At 47.1% G+C, this 14,599-nt stretch overlaps 3 protein-coding genes across 3 annotated transcripts; 2 read left to right on the top strand and 1 right to left on the bottom strand.

Annotated features, from left to right (window-relative positions):
* Positions 1 to 6,879: 6,879 nt before the first annotated feature.
* Positions 6,880 to 7,269, top strand: PHALS_12279 (uncharacterized protein; the record flags this gene model as incomplete). The annotated part of the gene is made up of 1 exon (XM_024727799.1): positions 6,880 to 7,269. The coding sequence occupies one exon, from the start codon at positions 6,880 to 6,882 to the stop codon at positions 7,267 to 7,269; it is 390 nt and encodes a 129-aa protein (XP_024578341.1).
* A 3,269-nt stretch (positions 7,270 to 10,538) lies between these two features.
* PHALS_12280 (flavin-binding monooxygenase-like protein) lies at positions 10,539 to 12,084 on the bottom strand (the record flags this gene model as incomplete). The annotated part of the gene is made up of 4 exons (XM_024727800.1): positions 10,539 to 10,731; positions 10,801 to 11,411; positions 11,467 to 11,957; positions 12,033 to 12,084. 4 exons carry the CDS (start codon positions 12,082 to 12,084, stop codon positions 10,539 to 10,541), a joined length of 1,347 nt encoding a protein of 448 aa, XP_024578342.1.
* A 120-nt stretch (positions 12,085 to 12,204) lies between these two features.
* PHALS_12281 (START-like domain) lies at positions 12,205 to 13,512 on the top strand (the record flags this gene model as incomplete). Its single annotated transcript, XM_024727801.1, has 1 exon — positions 12,205 to 13,512. One exon carries the CDS (start codon positions 12,205 to 12,207, stop codon positions 13,510 to 13,512), a length of 1,308 nt encoding a protein of 435 aa, XP_024578343.1.
* Positions 13,513 to 14,599: the final 1,087 nt, after the last annotated feature.

Raw genomic sequence — 14,599 nt, forward strand, 5'->3', positions numbered from 1 at the left:
CGAGGGGGGAGATCCGAGCTGCCGGGCAGTGTTCAAACACTCGACCGTGTTTGTCTCTGGAGACACCCGTTGCCTACAGACTAATTGTTCCCTGCGCAAGGCGCGTCAAAGGTCATTGAGCCGACCTCCCGCATCTCTCCGGTGAGGAAACCGCAGCACCCAGTTGGCGCGGGGTGCCCGACTGGGTGATAACTGAGTTCTGTTGAGCCTTAAAGAGGTAAGGGGTAGGGCACACCCTTAAGAACACGGAATGCGTTCGCAGGCCAGGCTTGCCGAACGTGAAAGTGACCGTGAAGTGCTTTGAGAAGCCATAAAAGATCCTTATCGATCTCGGGGCGTCGGGCGTTATTCTCTATACTCCACGTTAGAAGGAAGGAAGCTGTATACTGAGGCACTGAAAGCTCGGTTGAGTGATACCGTCACTGTTTGCTTTGCGACGAGGACAGGTGCCACGGTGCTGAAGATCCCTGTAGACCTCGGTGTCAAGTTTCTTGATTTTGGTAGCATGCTTAGTCTTAGACTTGAATTCAAGGTATGACCTTATCCTTGGTATGCCATGGTTGGAATATGACCAGATCTCGGGTCGGCAGACTTAAGTCTGTGCATCGATTGGAGGTCGAAGACCTTCAAGGCTACGCGCACGTCCCCTAATGGAGCTTTGATGAGACATGAACCCTTCTGCCAGGAAGCAGAAGCGCTGTTGGCGCGAGCACTGGACTGGGATGGTCAATATGCTGAATATCGTAGTATGCGAGAGTTGTTAGACACCGAAGGTGTATTGGACAGGAGTCCTGCACATTGCTCGCGGGCTGAACTTGGAGTGGCACGTAATCCACTGAGACCTGCCCAGGTTTCGAAGAAGTTGCCGCATGCCAAGAGTGGGATAGTCGGACTAGGTCCGAAGCATCTTGAGCAAGGCCCATCAGATGCGCGTGGATTGGTACGTTATCCACTGTACGAACGACTGCAGAAAAAGCAGCTTTTTGTCTGATGTTTTTCATAGCATCATGGTTCCAATGGAGCAGGAAGTGTGGACACTGGACGACGCCGAATGCGTGTATTTTCTGGTCTTGTCGAGACATAGAACATCCGTGGAGGGGCAACGGTGACGCCGTATATTATCTGCAAGACGCAGAAGGTCGACCCTAACCCAGGGTGAGTCTCCCGTAGACTATAGCGCACTATTATACATCTTCGTCAACAGTATGACGGGGGAGGAAGACGGCAACATCATCCTTGACGCTTTTCTTGCGGCGGGCGCTTTTGTTCGAGCTGGACAAATTGGCCTTTGAAAGGTTCGGTAGTGCCGTAGAGGCAGGTAACCTAGCCGAAGAGGTCATATCACGACCGGACAAGGAGATCAATTCGTCGTCGCTTCTAAATGAAGCTGTCCTGGAGGACACCAAGAGGGTGCTAAACGCACGAAATGGATCTTCGATCCTAGAAAATCTCTCGGATCTGTACTTTACTTTGGTAATGAATTTTCAAAACGTCGTCTTCAAAGACCCGTCGTCGGTCCTATCTCCGGATCGAGGTGTGCGAAAGAGGTAGACCTGATTTTGGGAACCAAATACTGCGTAACACGCCATCGGCCCCTGCCCAAGAAGCAGTGTGACGTCATTGACGCCTTTTTCTTTGCGAAGCAGGAGGCAGGAATGTTGCTTGAGAGCAAGCCTCCCCATTCGACACCCACGTTTTGTGCCCGGAGACAAAACGGCAAGTGGCGCATCGTTCACGCTCCAGCTCATACGCCGATTCCTAGAAAGGATGTTCTTCAGAACAATATGGCTGGCTGTACAAAGTAAAGTGCACTTGAATTGGTCGATGGGTATTACCATTGCTCATGAGAGCAATTGATATTTCGCTGGCAGCGGTAAGAACTCCAAGTGGCATGCTCTAGTTATGGCTGTTGATTTCCCAAAAGCTATCAAATGCACCAGCAACAATTAATGGTATTGTAACGCAACTGTTCAGGCCCCACCGGGCGTATACAGAAACACACTTCGACGACAACTTCATCCACAGTCGTGCGGGGCACGCGAGGACAGATGAGGAAAACCACATCGTCCATTTGAGAGCGGTGCTCGAGCGCATGCACACATATAAGCTGTACGCTAATGCAGATAACGTGAAACTTTAGCGCCGAAGAAATTTCATTTTTATGTTGCCCCATTGGGAAGCGTGTCTCGAGCGGATTATGCTAAGGTCAAGGCCATTGTGGACTGGCCGGTCCCAAAGGCCTTGCGCAAGTGGCTTGGCCTCGCCAACTACTATAGAGTTAATTATGCGGAGATGGCACGGCTGTTGTCGAATTTCCGCAAGAAAGGATACGGAATAGTGTTGGGACATCGAGCATCAAGAAGCTTTTGTTTGAAAGATAGCCTCCTTGATGCATCAATACTGGTATTGCCAGACCCCGATCGTCCTTTTAGTGCCGTCTGTGACGCTTCGGACTTTGTCATCGGCTGTGCACCGCTGCAAGCAGACGCCGAGGAGCGAGATCGGGTGGTCGCGTTCGAACCTCGCCAGCTTCAGGCTGCGAAGCGGAACTACCCTGTTCACATCAAGGAATGACTTGCGATGAAGTAAGCGTTTTTAAATTCAGGGTGCACCTGCTTGGCTCATAGCCAATCAGGATCGTCATAGATCATGCGTCATTACTCACTGCGACTCCGTCGCCTCACCTCTCGCAGAGTATAGCCAGATGGCTCTCAATCGTCGCAGAATATAACTTCAAGGTGAAGAGTAAGCAAGGAAAGCAAAATGCTTTGCCTGATGCGTTGTCACGCAGACCAGATTATGAGCTTGCTCATATCACGACGGTGACGTCGTCAGTGACGGATTTGATCCGCGCCATATACGCGGGTAACGGTATGTGGGTAGCGCTGCTACAGGTCTTGGGAGCAAGAAGTTAAGAAACTCGGATAAGATGTTGTCGGTGCGACTGTGCGCACGTTTGTACAGATATTCGCTAATAGCGGCTTGCTGTATTTTAGCTCTAAGTCAGCGAATACGCCACGATTTGAAATTCCCCAAAAATGAGAATTCGAAGTACCGTATCCTCTATGAGGCCCGCGACACCCCACTCAGTGGTCATCGCGAACGTGAGAAGACGTACAGCTCTGTGAGTTGCCACTACTGGTGGTTTAAGATGGACAAATGGACGAGCACATATATGCGCATGTGTGAGATACGGCGACGCCGCTGGCTGATTTACCGGCACCCTCTGGGTGTCGGCAGTCCATGATTATGGACTTTGTGTTTGGCCTGCCGAAGGGCTCGGCGCGCAACACGGGCGTGGTGGTCTTCGTGGGCCGCTTGAGCAAGGTGACCCATCTTGCGGTAATGCCGGACACCATAGACGGTGTGGGTACATCGACGCCGTTAGTGTATCTTGTCTTTCGACAACATGGACTCCCGGAGTCAATTGTCGCTGATAAAGACCCACGATTCCCTGGGAATTTTGGTCGTCAATCTTCAAGGTGCTGACACCAAGTCAATACCGGAACATCCGCAAACTGAGCGCGTAAACCGCGTCGTTAAAGGCGGCTTTTGCAGCGTCTACGCTGAGACGCCGAAGCGCTGGACCGCCATGCCGCCACTCGCGGCGTTTTCTCTAGCTGATGCAGTACATTTATCTACCAGCTTCAAGCTGAACTACGTGAATGGAATGTAAATCCTCGCGTCCTGATGACGTCCCCATTCCCTGGTTCAGGGCTTGGTGGGGAGGAAAAGCCGACGGATAGCTGATATCCGCCTCTTCACCTTCCGCAAAGAAGTCGATGATCTTGTGTCCCATACTGAGTGTCCTACGGCACGTTCGGATGCGATGGCCGAAAGCCAAGTTATGCAGAAAGAATATGCAGACGGAAGAAGCGGAAGAAATGGTGAAAACATCGAGGTCGGATATACTGGTTTTAATAAATGCTAAGAACATTCTAATACATGCATTTTCCGCTGTCTTTTAGACGAAACTCTACTCAAAGTTTATCGGACGTTTTAAGGTCGCGGCCAAGCGAGGTCTTGCGTATACGCTGAACCTTCCGAAAAAGATGCATACTCACCCAGTGTTTTATCTGGGCTTGCTTAAGCCGTACCGAGATCCGGTGCAAGTGAGCGCAGAAGCGTTGGCGCTGCGGCGGCGCTCACAGGCGCTCGACCAACAAAAAGCTGGACCAGCAATTGCTTTTAAGCACGGAGTGCAACGATCTCCAATTGAACCTGACGCTCCACCGTCGCACAGTCGTCTGCTCAAGGCTGGAAGCCGCTCCGAAAGGGCACGATAATCCTCAATGTGAGGCAGCCGGCGCACAAAGTGCGCCGCGCTCTCGATGTCTTACGCACAGCGGTAGGTGACCTCGGAAAGATGTTCAGCGGGATGCCGATGACGACGGACTCTTTTATCTAAAGATCAAAGAGCATCTCGAGACACCGGATGGCATTCGACCAAGTCCTGATCAACCGCTAGCGACTCTTCTCGACAAGAACGGGTGCTCACTATTACGTGGAACGCCTTGTGGGTCGGCGTTGCCGACAGGGTCAAACACAATTTCTTGTGAAGTGGCGCTAATACCCAAACTTCGAGAACTCGCTTGAGTTTATGGTACCACTTCGGCAAGACTGCCCAGACGTCGTGGACGCTTATGATCAGAGGGATCATGACGCTCCGCGACATCGTACGCTTCGCGCTTCTCGGTAATAGCCCGGGAAGCCAATGGGCAATGAGTTGAGCTCAATCTATGGTCCTCATCTGTTGTGGTCGGAGACTCACCCGTGTGAGAAAGCACATAGCTTGTGGTAGCGTGATGGATTCATTCATACGTTGCAAGGCGGCAGAACGTAGGAAATTGGCGTTGCGCCTTGAATTTGGCAAACTTGAACCGAAGATGGCGTTCTATGCGCTCGTCCGCTTCCTTGTGACTCCGCTGTTAGTGAGACAGCAAGAAACATTTTTGGTGCCGCAGTACCCATCGCATAAAGAGCTCTTCCTTATCCGCTGCGGTTTCACCAGGGGCGAGTACCACAGGAATCGTTCGCATTGCGGGTACAGGAGCGCCTCATTTTGAGCGCAAGGTCGAGCACGGTACCTATCCATTGGAATTTTTTAGGAATCAAGATGCGAGCTCAGAGAGCTTTTCGTTGGTCAATCTCAGCTTGTGTAGCGGCCGAGGGCTTGACTACGTAGACGCCTAATGATCGAGTGATCGCGTCTTCCGCTTCAGTAGCGGTATCCGCCGAGCGGAAGAAGTACTTCACACGACGGTCTAGGACTGACCATAAATGCGAGTGCACCAAAGCCGCCCCTTTAACTGCTTCTCCAAGGCTTCGTCGAGGCGATCAATAATGATACTACTTCCTCCGGAAGTCGAGAATTTGGGAAAACGAACACGGTGTCCGCTGTGATCGAGCAAGGCTCACGTCGCGCCGTTGGCGCGCCTCAACCTCTTCGTCTTCCCATGCTGAGAAAGAAGTGTTTGACTCGCTAACGACTTCCTCCAAATCTTGGACGAGGAAATCCATCGTCCGAGGCAAACGCGGTGAGTGGCGCCATCGGTTGCCGAGGGCTTGATTCGTGATTCCCGCGAAGCCGCAATCGTACTGTCCGGAGTTGCACCGCGTGCAGGAGACGAAGAAGGGCTCTGCGCGGGAGCTCTCTTGGAACCAGCGAGGTTGGGTGCTTTTATGTGTCATAGACACAGGGCTCATCCAGCAGTGAATGCGTGAAGAAGGTATTAGGGACGTCAAAGTGTCTTAGACACGCGAGCGTTGTACGAGGCGACAGTAAAAATGTGAATTGTTGGTATTCAGAATTTTGATGGAAGAGAGCATAGCGGGGTTACACGTACCCTGGTATACCGGGGTGGGTTATCAAAGATGGTGTGATCACACAATGGTGTGGCTAGATCTAAACAAGAAACCATTACGTAGTTTTTTTGCCTTGAATTAAGATTTTGGGTACTCTTGGAGGTAACGGATTGCGATCCGCTACACTCATACTGGTTCTACTTTAGAACGTAAGGTTGGTGATTTTCAGTATCTTTTTTTAAGCAAAGAGCCCCGCTGCAGCTCTTGTTCTACTTATCGGATATTTATAATTGCATTAAGAGAGCAATACCCCTCCTAATGTAACATGTACTTCTAGGGGGGAAATACTGGCAATATAATAGGGACTGTCTGTTGTACCAGCGACGTTGGATAGTAATGCGGCTGGTTTGAGGCCTTATGGCCATAGTAATTGTCACTTCACCCTTTTCTCATCGTACATGTAAATCAACGGCTCGCTGGAAGTGAGCAACGCGTGCTGAGGCGTGTTATCTGATATAAATTCTCCTCAGAAAATGCATGTATACGGATGAGCAATTTCCGGTACACTTGGCAGCACTAGTAGTCAATTCAACGCTGAATACTTTAAAGGATTCATCTATGTATGATTTTGACAACACGCCCTCAGGTGAACAGGGATATGTGTTCGCTGCTAACACACTTGCAATGGGAGTGTGCATTCGTTAATCAAAAACCACGGGTCTTCGACATGCTATAATTAAATCAAAAGCGATTACTCAACACTTAGCAGATTTTGCTACATATGAACAAGAATGTTTTGGCTTTTATTTCAGAACATACCAACGCCGGCTCCGTCACCTCCACCACAAGTGGTGGTATCACCGTCGATACACACGGAACGTCCCGCGAAATTAAGATAAAAGGCTATCAAGGGAACGAAGATGTGAATCTTGCGTTTTGGCAGCGAGAAATCGACATCGCTATCGCTCTGGTCCAGATTCGTGATGACCGCAGTCAAGTGACCTTTGCAATGTCGCCCTTGGATGGCCGTGCGAAAGATTGGCCGATGACATGGCAAGTCAACTACTTTGCCACATGACAGGATTTGAAGAAGGCCATGAAATCGATGTTCCTTTTGCCGAACGTGGCATTTCTACAACGATCGAAGTTTTGCCATGCCGTCAAGACAACTGCGCAATGTACGACTATGCAGAGAAGCTCCGTGAGCTTTATGCCGTTATGGCAAGCGAATTACAGCCAGAGGCAGTGATGGTCACTGTATTAATGGAGGGACTCAGTTGTGGTTCTCTTAAGACTAAAGTTTTCCGCCAGGGCTCGACGACTCTGGAATATGCGATAATGTATCTAGTGCGTAAGGACTCATGTCATGTGGTTAATTCGTCATCACGAATAGAAGCAGTGACTGCTGCTACCGGAATTCCGGAACCAATAGGCTTTAAAGCGGTGACTGTCCGTGGGAAGTAAACTCGCTGTTACGGATGTCAACAATTCGGTCACATCCACCGTGATTGTCCACGAGAGAGACGAACCACTTAATAAGGTTCTTATCGTAATGTCCCCGAGTCACGTGGTATCAATACCACGAGGCGTTCGAGAAACACCGGAGCCTATTAAATGCAGGGTGGTCTATTGGGGCAGTTGTAACCTCCTGTGAGGATGGTTGTAAAATTATTCATGAGGGTTAAGCCTTTAAGTAATCGCTGATTCTCGCTGACGACACGAGTCGAAGTGGTCTCCTCGTGGTCGCAACGAGTGTGAAGGATTACGCGTCCGCTTTGAGTCTTGATTGACTCTTGCAAGTCGCGTAACTACGCGTGAAAGCAAAGTGATGCTGAAAATGGTTCAGTGCTTTCGGATGCACTAGATAGAAGCAATGGGTTTATTTCAGTAAAGTTGGCCGCTGGTGCGGTAGTCACCGCAATGACGATTATGATTGATCTTCTACTCAATTCGAAGGTATCTTCACACTCCTCGAACAAACGGCATCACCTGACTTTAGGCTGACCGTGCTTTTAGAAGCAGAATACACGAATTGTTTGTCAATCTAAACCGATTGGGAGCAGCTCTCCTGGCGTAAATGAAACCCTTGGCCCACATTCACTATGCACCAGAAAATGCGTTCAAGCGCTCGGCAGTCGTATACTGCTGCTAATGACCCACACTTCATTGGTATATGTCATGCAATTGGCATTCGTTGGGTTAGAGAAAAACGAAGTCGTACGGAGTGACCACTGGCGTTCACTCAGGAACTGTGTCGACAAATTAAGTTGTACCTTAAACCGGCCGCGTGAAAACGAATGGATCGTTGGTAGGCATGGAAAATGAAAATAAATAATGAGGGAGAGATGCTGGTTGTTGCATCCGTCAGGGAGGAATAACGTTGTCGATATGTGTGTACTGAAGAGTTGAAGGAATCGACTGCGGCTGTTTATGCCACTACTTCCACATATCCAGTGGTCGAGTCGGATTGTGGATCAGTGGGAATATCTGATTACAAATGTATTGCTCCTATGCTCCCGTTCTTCGTTAGTATATTTCGCAAAATTCGCTTGCAGTGAATGTTCACGCGTACATTTTAGCACCGCTCGGAGGTGCTCCAAGTGCATTTCTCCGGTAGATCAGCCATCTCTACTTCGAATGAACAAAAATATCGTCGAAATAGGTTTGTGCGAATCATCGCAGCGGTCAAAACAGGTTGGAGACCAATCGATTGAACTATGTTGGGGCAATGGATAGTCCTTGTGGCATCACAAGCCAATCCTATAGCACACCGGACGGTGTAGTAACCGCCGTCAAAGAGAATTCCTCTTCCCTCACCCAGTCCGGTGGATGATGACATCTTTTAGCGAAAAGGCGATTAATGGGGAATCGTCCGCGCGTTTAACTTGTTCTAGGCGTGAATAATTTGCCATATACCATTTATTTTTGCACTCGAAACCTATGCGCGCTGTGAGAGGATTTGCTCACCTCACCAAACCAGCAGCCTGATTTTAAATAAAGAGCTCATCGATGTTCTCACTTTGAACACCCACTGTGGAAACACCGCATAATCATAAAACCAGGCTCACGATCAATTTTTTATCGAATTCCACATTGGGATGGAAGGCCAAAAGACGGGTGACCGCTAAGGATGTCATCTTTGTATCTCATAACAGGTTAATAATTAGGATCGGTTGGATCCTCCAAAACAGCCGATCCTCTGCGTGACTCCACATAGACGTAAATTATACGTAAATGGTGGGTTCGTCTGTAGCAATACGACATCCGCAATACCATCACACTTTAGGTCGTGTAGGAAGTCATCGTAAGTGACTTCTTCGAGCTACACCAGCTCTTTCATCGCAGGTAACGGTCACAGAAGAACATCTGATCTGCCGTCTTTGCATCTACAATACGTGGACCAGCACATTCGCATGCTACATTCCCATTATGGGACTCACTACTCCACGGACTCAACAGAGCAGCGTATCAGTACCGCGATCAACACATTCCTTCACATGTATGTGCGACCACACAACGTACCTGTCCTCGATTGTTATGCTGGTGAACACGGCGTCAGTGCAGACACAAAGAAGGTCAAAGCAATCGTGAAGAGCCAGGGATTTGAAATAAAATGGATTGATTTGTCCGATTCCCTGCGTCGCTTCTCACGTAATAACGCAGAAATGGTACCCCGCTTTTAGCCCTAACCCATATGAGCTATTTTCGGAACGATGTGTTTGATATGATACGTCAAGCAAATGCTGGGGATGAACAAATCATCAAGGCACTTTGGTCGAGTCGTATGGAACTACAACACAAGCTTCCTGGTCGCTTGAGATCACGGATGCATCGTTATGCATTAAAGAATGGGATCCTGCACTATTAAGTTGCGTATGGCGACAATTCACGGATTATTGATCCCAACAAAAGTTCAAGGTCGTTGCGAGTCGCATGAAACGCCCTTTTGCCGATCACTTCGTGGTCGATCATAGGGCGGTCATTTTTGCGCAGTGTCTAGAGAAGAATGAAGTGCAGGCTCCAGGGTGATCTACATCTTAGTCAGGACGTGTAACGGGGTATTACTGTAATGTTGTCTACTTACACCTAGCAAACGTGGTACGTTACAGGTGTTCGAAATTAACATACCACTTTGGTGTGATTTCGTACAACTGTTCATGAGTATTCAAATAATCAGTATTTATGGAGGTGACGGAATCTCGTATAGGAAAGGTCCGCGATTAATCGTGTGCTGCTAGCCACACGTCAGAAAGTAAAGACAGTTTTGTTATAAGAAATATTAAGACGTCAATACTGTGCATCGGTCAGAAAATCCTCAACATGTACACTCCTGAAGTTGGAGAGCAAATGGCTCTAATTTCGATATATTCCGGCACAGGATGTCTTATCGAACTCGTGCTATGAATGGATATAACCCTAGATCCGGTCTTTGTATGCCCGAGATCAAGATACAAAAACTAAGATATATGTAACAGATTGATGCTGTCTGGTCACCTGTTGTGTTAGTTAAAAATTGTGATTTCACTTCTCCACGGGCGCAGCGCAAGAAAGCTTGTACAAGTCGCTGGTAGATATTAATTTCGAGAATTTGCACGATCAGGAGTTCAACATCAAGGATGCAACTCGTGAAATACCAGAAATATAAAATTTATGATATTTAAAGTAATTCTAACTGTAAGAAAAATTACCATATTAAGCTCGTGTTTAACTCATGCACTAAGCGTGGCGCCAGTTCAGCTTGGAAATTCTGCCACAAGCTCTGTGGATGAGACATTAATTTGACGAGTCCATTTTTTTCTTGCCTCATCTCTGCGGAACTCAGCAGATCGGTAGCTGTAAGGAAAGTTTTGACGGAGATAGCACGCATCCTCATACATCTCGTATATTTCTCTGTCTACTTTGAAGTTTGAAAGATTAGCTAGCTCGCTGCCAGTCAAAAATACAAGGCGAGATTAAGGCTACAGCAAAAAGAACAGTCAAATCAACATGACGTACGTAAAATAGTCCTTCTGCCGAACGCCCAATTGGTGAAGCTTCCTTGCGCCATTCTCAAGGGTGCCTACATAAGCAAAGAAGTCTGCGTACATATCTGCTTTCGAAGGGAGAAGAGAAGAATCACAGAACACGCGCGCGATCCATCGAGCCTGAAGTTGGAAGCAGAGGAATGGCAGATTGCTAAAAGGAAGCCCAACAAATGCAGCCGTAGGGTCCTCTATGGCAAACAACTGCTTGTAAACGGGAGCTACAGCCGATCCGTCTTCCGTACACTTAAGTAAATCTGCCATGATTTCATCGCTTAGACCATTTGGCCGAGGTGAGGCTTCAGGAAAGAGCAACTCGGATGGAAAGAAGTCCTTTACTGTGTACAGATATCCGGTGCAGTGCATTATTTCATCAGGCGAGGCAATAATCGATCCATCTATAAGCTCCACGGAACCATTTTCAGTGATATGACTAATGGCAGGCTTCATGAATCGACGGTCTTGCGAATCGATTTCATTTGAATTGAAGTCTAGCATCGTAACAAACACTTCTGCAGCGCCACATCTGGCTAGCTCAAGCGAGATGTCTTGGCCTGACGGTCCTCGCCCGATCACAACAACACGCTGCCTCATATTACTAATCAAAGTAGACAAATTTGCTCAATTACAAATTTCCCACCTTTCCTTGGTACGCCTCCGGTGTGCGGTACGATTTTGAATGAGTCACTTTGCCTCTGAAGTGCTCGATACCTTTAATGGATTGAGTAGACGGCCTCGAAAAATGTCCGTTGCAAATAACGACACGGTCAAATGTTTCCTCATAGTATCCCATTTCCACCGATAACACTTTTACATTCCACTTATTTGAACGCTTTGTAAGTTTCATCACCTCCGACTTGAAACGCACACAGCTGTCTACCTTAAAATGTTTCGAGTAATTTTGCACGTAGGACAGCACGTCTACATGAGATGGGAAACTGGGCACACCATTGTGAAACGGAAATTCCCCGAGCTGCATAATAGAGGTTGGAAGATTTGTGTGCAGAGACTTGTATATCACAGATGACGGGGCATCCGGGGACTTGTCGTACTTCCATAAACCTCCCACATAGTCTGCCTTTTCAAAAACGACCACTTCGTGCCCTAGATCGCGTAGGCACTTGGCCGTGACTAAAACATGATGGGCAAACCAGATAAAGTGTTATATAGTTGTAAATTTCATTCAATTATAACACGCCGACGCACTAATGCCAGCGGCGCCTCCGCCTATAATACCCACTTGTACTTTTTCCATCATTTAATTTCTTGAGGTTTGTGCACAAAGATGCAAGTACCAAATTATAGGTACCCGCTGTAATTAATAATATCGCTATCGTCAATTCTGTTTAATGTTTTCCGAATTAACTGAATACCAAATATGGCAGAGAAGGACGATGAAATGCTATCGGACCAGTCACCATTTCCACCGCTTCAGCTTACATATGAGGAACAGCTGCATTGTCACAATCTTACTTTGCAATTACTGGAGCGCACACTTCACAGCTACGACGAACGGCTTGCAGGCATTACGCCCCGCCACCATGCGAATCTTGATAGTGCTCGCTGGAAGCTGCAGAAGACGCAGAACAATGCGTCAATGTATTCAGAACGTATCCGACGTGTACGAAACGATTTGCAATTGCCAGAGGACAAATGGGACGATCCTATGGTGCTTATGATGGCTGGTACAATTTCTGCGCCCCTTGATGAGGTCATGCTTGGCGTTTCTATCCCTACATTTGAAGCATTTAAAGTCCGAGGAGCAACCCTTGGTAACCAAAATATTGGTGGTGCAATGCTTGCAAAACTGATGGGTTCGACTGAAGAAAAGCCATTTCAAAATTTGTCTGTTATGTACATGGTGAGTCAGCTGCCGTGGCTGATGAGCAAAGTAGTGAAACCTCGAGATTTTTTGCTTCTTTCGGCATCAGGAATTGTTGTCACGGCTGAAGGCGAACGGATAGGATACGATCTTTTGCAGCCCGCCCCATTGCCGCAGTGTCCACCCCTTCCAAAACCTATGATTCGCGGAAAATTCATGCTAGGTGCTCTGTATCGACAGAAAGTTGATGGCTGTGTGGATGTGTACATCCAACAGTACTTGGAAGCTAATGGTAATGTATTTGACTCGTTTGTCATGAATCAAACGTGGCACGCTCTTCTTGGGTTCTTTAAAATTTCAGTTCTCGCCGAACACAAGAAACTGCAATGGTGCATTGCCAACATGAAAATCTCACGGCGAGGCAGGCTAGCAAATGAACTTTATGGATACTCGAAGAATTGCTCGCTCTGTTCTTTGGCCTTCGGACGGGCTGCACGTAGCCGCGGTAGTGACCAACAGCGTTGCATACTTTGTCAAGCACCGGTGTGCTCGAATTGCCGTGAAGAGATTGTTCTTTGGGAGCTGAAACGACATCCTAGGAAACAACATCTGTTGGTCAAGAAACGGCGCCTGTTTACTTGTCACCCCTGTGAAGAGTTTGTTAAAAGGCATAAAGCGACAGATATTGCAAGGTTTAATGTCCATGAACAGCTTACTCCAGCCTCGGACTCTAATGGTGATAGTATTCAACATACGTGGGGAATTTTTCGCGGTGAGAAGATGCCTTCGTGGTCCCCGACGAGCTCATTATCAATATCTGATGAGTCGTTTGAGGTATTTCGCTGGAGTGCTGATCGCGATTAGCGATACTGTGTGTTGCGAATATTGCGGTCGATCAAGTAAACTAGTAAGGCGTTCTTATTATTACTCTTGCTATGGTCCCAATGTAAAATGGCATGACGTTCGGAGTCTTCTTCTCTGATTCATGCCTTCGTCCAGTAAATACACATATTTAATAAATGCGTTTCTACAACAATAATCAAACGAATCCCTACGCTTGATTTGATGGCACCATTAAGCCATTCATCAAGCTAATTGGCAAACTTGTCGTGTAGATCTTGTAAGGCCTTTAAGCACATCGTCACGTTAAACATCCGCACTTGTCACTCATACCTACGACCCAAAATAAAGTTTATTATATTAGCCCACCGCGCTCTGCCAGTGACGAGAGTATCTTTAACTATTGTTGGAGGCTACATGTTGAGTCCCATTTCAACGATTTTGGTAATAAAATTTGCCGGTATTCAAGTTAAAATCACATATGACGTCAATTTTGCACCCATTGTGTCGGCCTTCTATTGGCCCAGATGCATGAATACATAGTTCATCTAAGCACCATCTCATCTGACATCAATCAGCCGTGCAAATAGCGACATGAACAAGGTGTGGCTAAACTGCCACTGAAACCGTCAAGCCGTGCGGCCAAGCTGTAAACTTTTAGATAATACTGCATTTTTAATATTACGTCTTTGAATATTTAATAAGAAATTCTAGAACTCTTTTATGATATATTTTGAAAACTAGCTGTATCTGATAATTCACATTTGAACAGCTTTTGTTTGATTTAGATTAGAACTTATAGTTTTCGTACATATATTTTCAATTTGTACTCAGGAACAATGCACTCCTTCTTTTCAGAGCTTAACCTGTGCCAAGCTACCATTGGATAATTTATTTATTATTCTGTGCACTTTTTACGTGCACTTTTAATGAAGGTCAAGAAAAAATAGCAAGAGGTCGCTATTTTCTCATGAGATTTATATCTTATAACAAAAAATGCTATGTATTCTTTCTCGATATATACTGCCACTATTTTAGGTTTGCTTGATGAGCCTGTGTTGGGATTACACCACTGAATGCTTGTTGGACAGGCGGATGACGTCAGATGGTT

Source organism: Plasmopara halstedii (genome assembly GCF_900000015.1).
Source record: "Plasmopara halstedii genome assembly, contig: Scaffold_614, whole genome shotgun sequence".
In the NCBI taxonomy this organism is placed as follows: Eukaryota; Oomycota; class Peronosporomycetes; order Peronosporales; family Peronosporaceae; genus Plasmopara; species Plasmopara halstedii.